The 14937-nt window shown below is 41.3% G+C and overlaps 1 protein-coding gene across 3 annotated transcripts in view; it reads right to left on the reverse strand.

The window, feature by feature from the left end:
* The window catches only part of ENTPD1 (ectonucleoside triphosphate diphosphohydrolase 1), a 183223-nt gene that overhangs the window by 61346 nt on the left and 106940 nt on the right, over positions 1-14937 (reverse strand). For all 3 annotated transcript variants that reach the window (XM_062214724.1, XM_062214723.1, XM_062214721.1), the window contains exon 2: positions 5379-5506. In XM_062214724.1, coding sequence (XP_062070708.1) covers positions 5379-5444 — 66 coding nt within the window. In that variant the 5' untranslated portion in view covers positions 5445-5506. The remainder of the gene's footprint in view (positions 1-5378; positions 5507-14937) is intronic.

A 14937-nucleotide genomic window follows, 5' to 3' on the forward strand; every position in this document is an offset into this window, starting at 1 on the left:
CCACCTCCACCCTAGGCAAGAGAATACCTAAGATTTTTGCTTTGTTGTTTATAAAATGGGGATCCTTTCATTCCTCACAGCATTCATAGAAAGAAACAATAAAAATTTGTGTGGAAATTATTCATAAGCTAAAACATGAAATAGTCTTATCATTATACTTTGCAATATCATTATACTCTTCAATATTTCAATGATGCAATTGCTCAGAACTCGGTCCTTGACCCTCTTCTCGTCTCAGAAAGATGTTCCTCTGTAAGATGATCTCATTCCTCCCAGAGGCTGCAAGGCATCAGTGCCTTCAGAGGCAAATCCTTGATCCAGATCTCTAAGAAGTCAATAGCCAGCTGCTGAGCACGTGAAGTGAGACTAGTCTAAACTGAGATGTGCTGTCAGAAAATGCACTGGAATCTGAAGTTAGCATGAAAAAAGAATGTAAATACTTCATTAATAATTCTTCACTTTGGTGAAATATTGAAATAAGATTTTGATGTATTAGATTACATAAAATATAGTCTTAAAAATAATTTAGCTTCTTTCCTTCTACTTTTTAAACATGTGGCTCTTGGAAAACTTAAAATGCAGCTTAGCTTAGCTGGGCAGTGTATGTAGATATCTGCCCAGAAAACAGAGGTCCAGGTTTGTATCCAACTGCTTCCTTGACATTTCCCTCAGATATCCAACAGTCAAAAACATTCTTCAACAACGGAACTCAAGGTGCTGGTGCTGTGGCACAGAAGGCTAAGCTGTAGCATGCAACACCAGTATCCCATATCAGAGTGTCAGTTCAAGTCTTAACTGTTCTGCTTCTTTTATTTTTTTTTTATTTCATAAATGTGAATTTACAAAGTGCAACTTTTGTATTGTTGTGGCTAGCTGTTCTGCTTCTAATCCAGCATTTCCACTAATGTATCTGGGAAAGCAGCAGAAGATGGCCTAAGCACTTGGGCCTCTACCACTTATGTGGGAGATCAGGATGGAGCTCATTTATCTGTCCCTCTCTCCTTCCCTCTCTATCTCCCTCTTTTTCTCTTTCACTCTGCCTTTTAAATAAATCATTTCTTAAGATTTATTTTATTTATTTGAAAGGCAGAGTTACAGAGAGGCAGAAGGGGGGAGAGAGAAGAGAGAGAGAGAGGTCTTTCATCTGCTGGTTCACTCTCCAAATGGCCACAATGGCCCAAGCTGGGCCAATCTGAAGCGAGGAGCCAGGAGCTTCTTCTGGGTTTCCCACGAGGATGCAGGGGCTCAAGGACTTGGGCCATCTTCCGCTGCTTTTCCAGGCCATAGCAGAGAGCTAGATTGGAAGTGCAGTAGCAGTAGCAGAGACTCAAACCAGCACCCATATGCAGTGCCAGCCCCTTAAGTAAATCATTTTTAAAAATTGAACTCCTCCCACATCTGCTCTCAATCTCCCCTGATATTGGAGCCAGAGTGATCTCTGCAAAATACAAAGCTGATCATGTCACCAGCTTCCTATTTCAGGATTACAATTAAAATCCTCAACTTGACTTGCAGGGCTGTTATTGCACTACTTACTATACCAACTTTATCCAACACATGGTCCACTCCTGCTCTCCAGGCACTTCTGGGAGGTCTCCAGCTACTTCCTGCTTTGAGACTCTCACACTTGCTTTCTTTTTGCCTAAAATACTCTTTATCTCTTCCTCAGCTAACTTTAGTCATCCTTCAGATATTATTATTGATGTCATTTTTTGCAGGGAAAACTTGCCTGGCCTCCAAAACTTTGATTCTGTGGTACTTTATCACAATCAAAAAGATTTGTTGGCTGGTGCCGCGGCTCACTAGGCTAATCCTCCACCTTGCGGCGCCGGCAAACCGGATTCTAGTCCCGGTCGGGGCACTGGATTCTGTCCCGGTTGTCCCTCTTCCAGGCCAGCTCTCTGCTGTGGCCAGGGAGTGCAGTGGAGGATGCCCCAAGTGCTTGGGCCCTGCACCCCATGGGAGACCAGGAGAAGCACCTGGCTCCTGCCATCGGATCAGCACGGTGCGCCGGCAGCAGCGCACCAACCGCGGCAGCCATTGGAGGGTGAACCAACGGCAAAGACCTTTCTCTCTGTCTCTCTCTCTCTCACTGTCCACTCTGCCTGTCAAAAAAAAAAAAGAAAAAAAAAAGATTTGTTTAACTGTTGAACATATTTCCTGCTCATGACAGTAAGCTCTTGGGGCCAGTGCTGTGGTGCAGCGGGTTAGAGCCCCAGCCTGCAGCACCAGCTCCCATATGGGCACCAGTTTGAGTCCTGGTTGTTCCCCTTCCAATCCTGCTCACTTCTAACGTGCCTGGGAGAACAGCGGAAGATGGCCCAAGACCTTGGGCCCCTTTACCCATGTGGGATACCCAGAAGAAGCTCTTGGCTCCTGGCTTTGGATGGGCTCAGCTCTGGCTGTTGCTGCCATTTGAGGAGTGAACCAGCAGATAGAGGACTACTCCCTCTCTCTGTCTTTACATCTTTCTGTAACTCTATCAAATAAAAAAATAATTTTTTAAAAAAAGATAGCAAGCTAAATCATATCTGTATTGTTTCCCAACTATAGCCTAACACATACTTATAATTATTTTTGTATACATTTATGAACAAAGAACTGTGAGTGCGGTATGATTGCAAAGTGATGACATTATGTGTTGTTGTGTTTTGTGTTTTTTTTATTATTATTATTTTTGACAGGCAGAGTGGACAGTGAGAGAGAGAGAGAGAGAGACAGAGAGAAAGGTCTTCCTTTGCCATTGGTTCACCATCCAATGGCCCCCGCGGCCAGCGCGCCGCGGCCGGCGCACCGCACTGCTCCGAAGCCAGGAGCCAGGTGCTTCTCCTGGTCTCCCATGGGGTGCAGGGCCCAAGCACTTGGGGCATCCTCCACTACACTCCCTGGCCACAGCAGAGACTGGCCTGGAAGAGGGGCAACCGGGACAGAATCCGGCACCCCAACCGGGACTAGAACCTGGTGTGCCGGCGCCACTAGGCGGAGGATTAGCCTGTTGAGCCACGGCGCCGGCTGACATGTGTTTTTAAAACAAACATGCTAGATGCAAATATCCAAATAAGTTATCTCTTGTTTCTAAAAATTATTTATTTTTATCTGAAAGGCAAAGAGACACAGACAGAGAGACACATGCAAAACAGAGATCTTCCAATATTGGTTCACTCCCCGAATGTCTGAAATAGCCACGTGGGCCATGGCAGTGCCAGAAGCCAAGAACTCAATATGGGTCTCCCACCTGGGTGACAGGGACCTAAGTACTTAAACCATCATCTGCTGCTGTTTGGGCTGTACATTGGCAGGAAGCTGGATCTGAAGTAGGGGTGAGACCCAAAACCAGGGGCTCTGACACCAGATGCACACATCCCAAACAGTGTCCTAACCACTGTGCCAAATACCCACCCCGTGTTAGAAGCAAATGCCCACAGTCAGTGTCAAAAGCAGATAGGATTGGCCCTCCAAATCTATGGGTTCTACAACCAACCACAAGGTGAAAATACACAGAAAAAATCTCTCTCTTGTTTTGAACATGTACACTCTTTTTCTTGTCATGATTCCCTAATAATGCAGTATAACATCTGTTGACAAGCCATTTACATTGTATTGGACATTATAAATAATCTAGGGATGACCTGAAGTGTAAATATAAAAATAAGGGACTTGAGTATCTATACATTTTTGGTATCCAGAGGTTGAGTTCCTAGAATCAATCTCCCATGGATAACTGAGACAACTATACACATATTCCAACAAACTACTCAGTAATAGTTCGGTGGCCCACAATAATTTGGGATAATCTTGGTATTAATTTACAGATTGCACAAGGAAAAGTCTCAGGGTGAGTGTTGCAGTGCAGTGGTTAAGCCACCACTTGAAACACAGCTACACCCATATCAGAGTGCCCCATTTGAGTTCTGGCTACTCGACTTCTGATCCACCTTCCTGCTAATGCACCTGTGAGGTAGCGGATGATAACTCAAGTACTTGAGTTCTTGCCATTTGCAAGGGAGACCCTGATGGAGCTCCTGGCTCCTGGCTTCAGTCTAGACTAGCCCTAGCTATTGATAGCATTTGGGTAATGAACCAGTGAATGAAAGATCTCTCTCTTTGCTCTCCCTTTCTCTTTCTCTCTGCCTCCCCATCCCTTCCTCCCTCCATCTTTCTTTCCCTCTCTTCCCTTCACCCCTCCTTCCCATCATGTCACTCTGCCTTTCAAATAAATAAATCTTCATTAAAAGGTCTAATTATTTTGTTACCTTTTAGATTTTAAAAATGTTTTATAATATATTCTATTCATTAAACTTAGTTTTGAATTATTTCAGAAGTATTACCCAAGAGTATTCATTGAAGTAGTAATTTCCAACAGAACTTCCTGTAGCAATAGGAATTTTCTATGTTTGCACTGACCAATATAGTAGCCATCAGCTACATGTGGCTCTTGAATTCTTAAAATGTAGTTATGTACAACTGAGGGAAAATTGTTTAATTTTATTTAATTTTAATTAGCATAAATTGAAAGATCATATAACTAGTGGTCACCAAGTTGAATAGCACAGTTTACAGCCATCACAAGAAGACAAGTTCCTAAAATCTTCTGCCCCTAATACAACTATATGCCAAGAATCTTATTAAAACTACTGCATGACCTCAACAAATAGCTAGTTTTCATATATTAAAGTTATTTTTGTATAAAACAAATTAGTGATATTACCATAAAGATACACTTTAAATGCCCGTGGCTACTTTTCAAATACTCATAGCTTTTATTTAAAGAATGCCAAAGACCTTGTTCCATTTTGTCAGGCCACAATAGAAGCACAACAGACTTGAAGAAGACTATTATGAACAAGTGAAGGTCATCCATGACCACAAATATTCACTGGAAACAGAGGGCTCAAATCTGTAATGGATTTTGCCTTCTAGGCAGTCTCTCTCTCTCTCTCCAGTGATGCAATACTGACCAACATGTAAAAAGGTCAAATCAAGAAGGCAATCATGTACTTTAAACAAAGAACAGAATCATGAGGCTTCAACTGTGAGTGAAGTTTTGCCAAGAGAACCAGCATCACTCAACATCAGAAGGCAAGGGACTATTAACAATGAGCTAGGTCAGTCTTCTGTCTTGACAAAGGGGCTGCTGTACACAACTCCATTGGGTTGAACTTGGTGTGACAAAAGAAGCCTATGTAACACCCACGCCTCTGCTGTATAGCAACTGATTTGGGTAGGTGGCAAAAAGTTCAGAGACCTGGCATATGCATCTGTATTTTCAAGCTCATAGCTCATCATCTGCAAATACAAGAGAAATTCCTCCTGTATGCTTTTATTTACACTAACATACATACATCATACATACACACACATACAGAAATTTGACTTACCTTAACATTTTCTGGCAAAGGTTTGTGCTGGGACACCCCCACAGCAATCAAAGCTACCACGGCCATGATAGAGGAGAAGCCAAGAATGGCCAGAATATTTTTGTGGCAAAATTTCTTCAATTCAGAACCTAAAGCCCAAAGAAAAAGAAAATATCAACAAAAAGTCAACACTTATTTCCTTCCCCTTTCTGATTGGCCTTGTGATGGCTGTCTGGAGATATCAGAATCAGATAAAAGTCCATCTCTATCCATGAACATTTGCAAAGTAATTGGGAAATAATTCAAAACAAAAAGATCTATTTGTATTACACTGAAGGAGAAAGTTGATTTGGTGGCTGTGGCAAGAACAATGAACAAAAACCAGGCTAGTGATCAGCTGTGAAAGATGAGAGGGAATAGTTTCAAACTGGCAGTTCGTTTAACAGGTCATATAGATTTATCAAAACAAGTAAACAAAATAGCAACAACAAATAAACAGGGGCAGTCTTCCTCATTTTAAAATCTACCATAAAAGGTTTATGATGTTTTGGAAAATTTAAGAATATATCAGCCAACATCCAATTTCACCACTCCTGATATTTCCTGGTTTAGCATGCACTTTGCATTTCAACCACACTTACATGGTAAACATTAGTAATAGCTCAGAAATTTTTTAATATTTCAGTTCATGATTCACATTATCTTATCTATTCTGTAGCCTCACCCTGTCCTGGGACATAAAAAAGTTCCAACAAGGAGCCAGGCATTTAGCCTAGCAGTTAAGATGCCCAAATCTGTTATGAGAGTGCCTGGGTTCAATTTCTGGTTCTGGCTCCTGACTCTACTTCCCACCAGTGCAGACCCTAAGAGGGAGCAGTGATGGTATAAATTATTGGATTCCTGCCACCCAGGAAGACTTGGATTGTGCTCTCAACTCCTAGCTCCAGCCACAGACATTACAGGCATCTGGGGAGTGAACCATGGGATGGGAATGCTCTCACTCTTTTCTCTCCTCCTCCTCCTCCTCTCAAATAATTTTTAAATGTTCTAACAGCAAAATTATATGAAAGATAAGTTATTTTGACAGATCACAAAAAATAAATCCTACAAAGGAGTTTAATAGGAAACTGTTGCACCATTTTTCTCCTTTCTGGTAGCTCAACCTTTTCCCCTCTCAACTCCCCTACACTGTCCTAGGTTTTGTAAGAAGAATAGAATAACACAATAAAGAAGTATATGAAACTTACTTGGGTTTCCAAAACTGTGATTTTTTTTTTTTTTGACAGGCAGAGTTAGACAGTGAGAGAGAGAGAGAGAGACAGAAAGAAAGGTCTTCCTTTCTGTTGGTTCACACCCCAAGTGGCCGCTACGGCCGGTGCATTGTGGCCGACGTGCTGCACCAATCCGAAGCCAGGAGCCAGGTGCTTCCTCCTGGTCTCCCACACGATTGCAGGGCCCAAGGACCTGGCCATCCTCCACTGCACTCCCGGGCCACAGCAGAGAGCGGGACTGGAAGAGGAGCAACTGGGACAGAATCCGGCACCCCAACCGGGACTAGAACCCCGGGGTGCCGGCGACGCAGGCGGAGGACTAGCCTAGTGAGCCATGGCGCCAGCTCAAAATTGTGATATTGACAAACACAGCTCTAACAAGCATGTGCTTTGGATGAACAATTATAAATACAATAGCCAAGAACAGCACATTGTGGTAGGTTTTGAATTTTGAATTATATTACTTTCTTGAGCCATTCAAAAAGGGCTACCTATTTCATTCTGTTGTTTTCCTAAATATGAAATTTCAATTTTGCTATCTCATTTTCCTTCCATATCTCCTCTTGGCATCTAGGTTACTACAATTGAAAAATACCACAGGGTCCCTTCTCTCTAGAGTTGACAACCCAATTAGAGAGACAGATAAACCAGAAAAGAAATACATAAACAGATATTAGGTCATGGTAACTGCCAAGAAGAAATTAAAACCAAGGAATGTGATAAAGGGACTTGCAGTAGAAGTTGAGGTAGAAAAGCGATTACCTCGAGGGCTAAGAAAGTCTGAGATGACATTTGAGTTGGTATCTCACCAGCTATGAGAAGGAATAAGAGCATTCCAGAAGAAGGAACAGAAACTGCAGAAGTCCTGAGGTAGGAACCAGCTTGTTGTGACTGTAATTATTTCCTCCTTCCCTAGTGAGAATATTCATTATCATCAATGAACAATCTCATGCACATTTTCCCACAGTTGCCCAGCTTTCACGATATCCACAGTACCAGAATACATTCAAATCTTGCATCATATTCTTGTTTCATATTAAAGATGTGATAAGGGGCAAGCATTTAGTGCAGTAGTTAAGATGCTGCTTTGGATACCCTCATCCATACCGGAGCATCTGGGCTCAGACCCCTGCTCTGTTTCCAATTCCAGCTTCCTGTTCACACACACCCTGGGAGGACCACACAGGTAGTTGGGTCCCTGGCACCCACATGTGAGACTTTGACTGAGTTCCTGTGTCCTGACTTCATCTGACCCAGCCCCAACTGTTGCTGGCATTTGGGGAGTGAACCAGTAGAATGGAAATCTGTCACTACGTGTTTCTTTCAAATAAATAAATTTCAAAAAAAATTCCTTAATCTAAAAAAGTATGATAAGAAAGAACTTAAGTTAGCAAGGAAGCTTAAATTTTTCCATATATTCTTAACTATTGGTTTGACAAAGGTAAAAAAAAAAAATGTTATCCTACTACAGTTTCAATGATTTGTGATTACTTTAAAATTTACTGTATATGGGTGAGATGGTCATTTTTCCAATTAATTATTGTTTATAGCCATTGTCTATATTCTTACTAAAGTAGAGACTTTTTGCTTTTTACTTGTTAAACTTCTTATTCAGTGAAGGAATAAGCCTTTTTTACTGTAATGTAGATTTAAAACATGTTATTTCAAAAACAAAAAAGAAAGGGACAGGAAAAGAGAGTGGGAGGGAGAGAGGGTGAAGGAAGGAGGGAGAAAGGAAATAACATTATATTCTTAGAACTGTATCTATGAACTATATTAAATCTGTTAAAACTAATTAAAAATTATTTTAAATTTAATTATAACATTTTCCATTAATATTTTCATAAGTTCTATTACCAAGAAAACAATGGCTAGGTATGCTTTTCATGGAAGTGACTAGATTACTCACAGAAGAGTAATTAAAATACTTTGTCTTCCAAAAGTCCTGATCACATCAGGAAGCCACGCTCTTCTCTGGAAGCAGTGATGGATATGGGAGTCTGGGCTGCCATATTCCAGATGTGCTAATATTAAGGGTGCTCTTAGGAAACTGCCCCTCTTTTGGGGCCTCCAGAACTCTTTCCAATGCCATGATGGCTACAGTCAAGACCTATGAAAAACGCACATTAATGTCTTCCCCCTGAAAGGCCCTTCATTTGTTTCATTAAAAATAGAAGTGTGGTTTCTATCACACATTGTGAAATGGTATTTTTAGAAAACAATTTCAAGAAATAAGTTTACCAAAAATATCTAAGGGCAAAGTTTCACAATTTTTTCCCTTTGAATTGACTCACTACCCTGGAGAATTCAAGACTGCCACTCCTTTCCCATTTTTTTCCTTTTCACATGACCAGTGAGAGAGCTAGGTAATAACTTCAATTCTTCCCATGACAGAGAAACAAAACTGAAAGAAACCCAAGATTTGAGAAAACAGAGACTGACTTCAAGTCAATTAGCTACGACAGAAAGAAGGAAGGAAGGAAGGAAGGAAGGAAGGAAGGAAGGAAGGAAGGAAGGGAGGGAGGGAGGGAGGGAAAAAAAAGATAGAAAGCTGATTGATTCATTTTGATGTCCAGTCAGAATCAAAAGTGTGTCCTTGATGAAAAGCTTGCTATACAGAGAAATCTCTACACCATGATACAAAAAAATAAATAAATAAAAATTAAAAAAGTAAAACTTTACTCCATTAATCTACAGATCTAGGGTATTAATATAGTGAATTTCAGGCAAAAACAGTAAGTTTTTGTTTTGTAGATCTATCGTGACTGATTACATTCAAACTGTTTCCAGTTTCTGGTGGGCCACATAGGAACTGAGCTTGGCTTCTCATACAGTGAACCAAACAGCCAACGTGGACAAGCATGGTGAGGAGCAGCAGAGGAGCGCTGTAGTTCTTTGCTGTGTTTACACAGCTCAGTGAGGGAACAATCCCTGAGGCTCAGGGCACTGGTCCTAACCTAATCTTGCCAGTTCCCCAACTCCCAGGGTCACCTCCATCAGGGAGTTCTTCTTAGGTTATTCTCACACTCCCTGGCTTTAAACTCCTTTCATTTTATGCCAGGCTCCTTAGACCTACCTTCTTCCATAGTGGTATCTACAACTCTGGTCTGGTCACTCCCACCTCATAACTGATCTTCTCCAGTAGCTTCTTCTGAAGTTCCTTCCCTATCAGAATTCATCCTTCCTGTGGCTGCAGAAGTCTTCCATAATCGACATTCCAAAGACTCCTCCTGATAAAGAACCTACATAGCTTCCTTTTGGTCTACCGTGACCTATTAGCCCTTCAGAAATTTAAGCCCTTCCCATCTCATCATTCCAGCAAGTAGATCAGTCTATGTTCAAGATTAGAATGCCTGACATTATGACCACTAGAATGTAAGCTCCCTGAGTTCAGGAATAGTTTTTCTGGATTGTACAGCTGTATCCCATGTTGAATGAATGAGTTTTAGATTCTCTTAGTTTTATTCCGTGTGATACTCCCTTCACTTATATTTTCATTCCTTTCATTCTCTACCAAGTCTTCTGCCTTACCTTTTGAGAAGTAAAGCTCAATAGGAGAGTAGTTCTCTCAATTTGTCTCTCAATTATTCCACTAGTTCTCTCATCATTTCCTCCCCCTAGATACTTAATTTTTGTACCATTTCAGTTTGCGGATTCCATAGTTGTTGGAGAGGGAGCTGTTCTTCATTCAATTAGTCATTCAACATTTATTGCATGCATTGTACTATGCACTAGATTTGCCCAAGGCTCTGGGCTACAGCCGTCAACAAAACAGATAAAGGACACCATTCTCTGTGATTATATTCTAGTTTGGAGAGAAAGACAGTAAACAGCATAAATAACTAATATTAATAGTATGTTAAATAATTACAGCTGCTAAAAGGGAGTGGAAGCAAGGCAGATAAGAAAATAGGGCAATTAGGAAAAGCCTCTCCATAAGGTGATCTTGAGTAAGAGTCAAGGGAGCAGGGAAAAAGCATTCACGCCTCAGGGGCAAGAGCATTAAAACAACTGTAACTGTACATGCAAAGACCCTTAGGTGGCCCAGTATGGCTGGAAAGGTGATGAGTGTAGAGAGTGATGAGAAGTGGTCAGAGAGGTAAAGGAGTGCTTTGCTCATAGGATCAAAGCTAGGACCGTGTAGAACTATGTCCAAGAGGAATGAACACCATCATATGGGTCAGTGTTCTTTTTTTTTTTTTAAAGATTTAATTAATTTATTTGAGAGGTAGAGTTGCAGTGAGAGGGACAGACAGAAAGGTCTTCCATCCACTGGTTCACTCCCCAAATGGTCACAACAGCCGAAGCTGGGTCAATCCGAAGCCAGGAGCCAGGAGCTTCTTCCGGGTCTTCTACACGGTGCAGGGGCCTAAGGACTTGAGCCATCTTCCACTTTCCCAGGTCATAGCAGAGAGCTGGATTGGAAGAGGAGCAGCCGGGACTAGAACCGGCGCCCATATGGGATGCCAGAGCCGCAGACGGAGAATTAACCTACCATACCACAGTGCTAGCCCTAACAGTGTTCTTAATTATCTTCTGGACATCTTGGTGGCTCAATACTGGAGTCTTTACTGACACAACATCACCAGGAAAGGTCACCAAGCCAATAGTCAGCAGCATAAAGCCAAACCCAGACTTCTGGGGGTTGTTCAAGCTAAGGCAGAGTCAAGGCAAGTATATCTTTACTTAGTCTCTCTATGCCTCCATTACCTCATATGCAAAATGGGAGTCCTAACAGTATCTGTTTCATAGAGTTCTTTGTAAAATATGATGAGTGATCAACCATACAGCCCACTAATAAACATTCCAGATTCTATTCTTAACACTTTAAATATAACAACTAAAATATCACTCAGCTAATAATCCTGTAAGATAGATTACTATTATCATCATCTGTATAGAATCCTCATCAGTTTTGTAGGGCTGTCACAATGAATTTCCACAAACTTTGTGGTTTAAAACAACAGAAATTTATTCCCTCACAATTTTAGAAGGCAAGTCCAAAGTGAAGGTGTCAGCAGGGTCATGAGCCTTTTGAAGGCTATGGAGGAGGTTCCTTCCTTGCCTTTTCTAGCTTCTGGTCATCCCTGATATTCCTTGGTTTGTGGATGCATCACTCCAATCTCTGCTCCTTCCATCACATGACCTTGCTCCCTGTGTTTCTGGGTATCAAATTTCCCTCTTCTTTCTCTTACAAAGACAACAGCATTGGATTTAGAGCATACCTTAAATCCAGGATGCTCTCATCTGATGATCCTTAATTACATCTACAAAGAAACCATTTTCAAATAAGATCACATTCATAGGAACTATTATGACTACTGTGATCATCATGTTATAGATGAGAAAACTAAATAACAGAGAAATTACTTGCCTAAAGTTCCCCTGATGTAAATGTCAGGGCCAGAATTAAATGTAAGCATGCTGACTCCAGAGCCCAGGTTTTCACACGCCACTCTACCCGACCACACGTGACGGAGGCTTAGACAGTGCTTGGGTCACAGATCTAATATTGTGTCTATCCAGTAGCCAATCTCATTATCCAGAAATGAAAATGACTGACATTGAGGATTTGTCTGGAAAGGTTGTCTGGGCTGGTCTTGGTCGTTGTTACCAATGTTCTGCCTTTTAAAATCATGGCGTCTTTGAGTTCTGATAGTCAGAAGTTTACAATTAAATGCCACAAGGCTGAGACTGTGATTTTCAGGAAGGTTGAAGAACTTGCCCAAAGTCATACATCTTACAAACAGCAAAGTTGGGGTTTTTTCATGTCTCTCAACTCTACTGCAATTCTTCCAACCATTGTACAGCATTAGGGATGTGAAAAAATTACTCAGCTACATTCCTTCTCAGTTTACTCAATGCAAAAGAAATTGTCCAAAGTTCTACTGGGATGTAGATCTTACTCCATTTTAAATCCCTCCACTCCCTTTATTTCTTCAATTAATCAATCCAGAGTCAAGTTTGAGGATAAAGCAATTTAATTCTGTGATTTTTTTTTCCAGCTTGCTTTTTACTTAAGGAAGTCAGCATAAATGTCAATAAAAACACAAATACTTAAAATGAACTTCAAGCCTCAATGATGATCAGTTAAGCAAACACCAAAAGACAAAGGAAAGGAAGGGGGAAAAAAGATGTGCAGTGGACTGGGAAACAGACAATGAGATCAAGTCAGGGAATGCTGGGGAAGGGCAGTGTGGGGTGAGAATGAAAGGAAGGTACAGAGATGGAATAATTAAATACATAACTCACGTCCTGTTCCACTCATCTCTTCAACCACAGACCTCAGAGGAAGTCACTGGCTTTTATTAACAATCCTTTATTTCCACTCTTTGAAATTTTAATTAGGTGGTTATCCTGAGTTCATAGTTCTTTAGCTAGAAAAGGAGTGCATTTATCTCAGTAACCTGGCTTTGTTACTGAATGGAACTCTCAGAGGCACAGCCCACCTATCAACCTCCAGGGAGCGGAGATGGGAGTGCGGCACAGAACAAGCTGCCCTTGCAGAGCGCACTGTGCCATCCTCAGGCTCCCACCCCCCAGTTCTTGTGTGCTGTGCTCTTCTCAGATTAGCATCATGTAACTGACTGTGCGCTTGATTGCCTCTGACTCTAAAAATGTTAATGATTGCAAAAAATCAAATGCCAACAGAGGTTCTGTGTGTGGGAAATATGGAAGTAAGGGGTCCCCTTCCCTTGCTCTTCTCCTCCTCACTTCCTCCCACTACACCATTCACTCTCTTCATCCACACCCCTTCTGCCCTCCCTTGAATTTTTTTGCCCATAGATTGCATTAAGCATAATAGGCCTTTGTAATCAGCATGGAACCCTATGTTTAAGGGTAGGGCTGGCAGAGAGAAGGCCTGTTTCCGGCAAAGTAATGTCACTGAGACTGTAGACAGGAATTCCCTGTGTCTCAGCCAACAGGCGTTAACAATCTGGTGTATTGATGGTCTCTGCAATAAGCACATTTCTTCCATGAAACCAATCTTCTTCCACATCTGAAAATGAAAAATTTTGCCCTGGGGACTCTACTCTTTCTCAGAGCAGCTGCATTTGTCAACAAGTCTTGGTTATTTGCAGATAGCAAAATGGACTAAGAAAATCTGCCTTGGTTATACATTACTAGCGTAGGGTAATAGTGGAAGTGGGGCAAAAACTGACTCAGGTTACCTAGCTTGATAGTCCCTATATCTTGCATTCATAAATTTTCTCATTTCTACCTCCTCATTTTTGTACCATAAGGTATGAAATTCAAAAGCTACATAACAATTTTACTGCAGAAATGAATGCTGTAAAGCAAAGTTTAAAAAAAAAAAGACAATATAGTAATGTTTGCAACACTATTGAAAAGTTGGTTTCTCTAATACGTAAGAGTCACTAAACTATGACCTTGTCTAAATAAAGTCAGAATTGGTGAACTCAAGAGGCTTCCATAGCCTTGCCAGCTCATGACAAGAGCCTCGGGTGATTACTGATGCCATAAATAAGAGTGTCAATTGTGAAATCAACAACAGGAGTCACTGTGCACTTATTCCCCATGTAGGATCTCTGTCCTTAATGTGTTGTACTTTGTGAATTAACGGTATAATAAGTACTCAAACAGTACTTTACACTTTGTGTTTCTGTACGGGTGCAAACTGTTGAAATACTTTACTTAGTATATACTAAATTGAAATACTTTACTTAGTATATACTAAATTGGTCTTCTGTATATAAAGATAAATTGAAAATGAATCTTGATGTGAATGGGATGGGAGAGGGAGTGGGAGATGGGAGGGTTGTGGGTGGGAGGGAGGTTATGGGGGGGTGGGGAGCCACTGTAATCCAAAAACTGTACTTTGGAAATTTATATTTATTAAATAAAAGTTTTAAAAAAAGAGTCACTAAAAATCATTTTTTAAAGATTTATTTATTTATTTTAAAGTCAAAGTTATACAGAGAGAGGAGAGGCATAGAGAGAGAGAGTGGTCTTCCAACCACTGGTTCACTCTCCAATTGGCCGCAATGGCTGGAGCTGCGCCAATCCAAAGCCAGGAGCCAGGAGCTTCTTCCAGGTTCTCCCACATGAGTGCAGGGGCCCAAGGACTTAGGCCATCTTCTACTGCTTTTGCAGGCCACAGCAGAGAGCTAGATGGGAAGTGGAAAAGTTGGGTCTCCAAATGGCACCCATCGCCCACATGGGATGCCGGCGCTTCAGGCCACTGCACCACAGGGCCAGGCCCTAAAAATCATTTTTAAAGATGCATAGCCTGGGGGGTGTTGTTGTGGCATAGAGAGTAAAGAAGCCACCTGCAATGCCAGTAACCC

Source organism: Lepus europaeus, chromosome 17, assembly GCF_033115175.1.
Source record: "Lepus europaeus isolate LE1 chromosome 17, mLepTim1.pri, whole genome shotgun sequence".
NCBI lineage: Eukaryota > Metazoa > Chordata > Mammalia > Lagomorpha > Leporidae > Lepus > Lepus europaeus.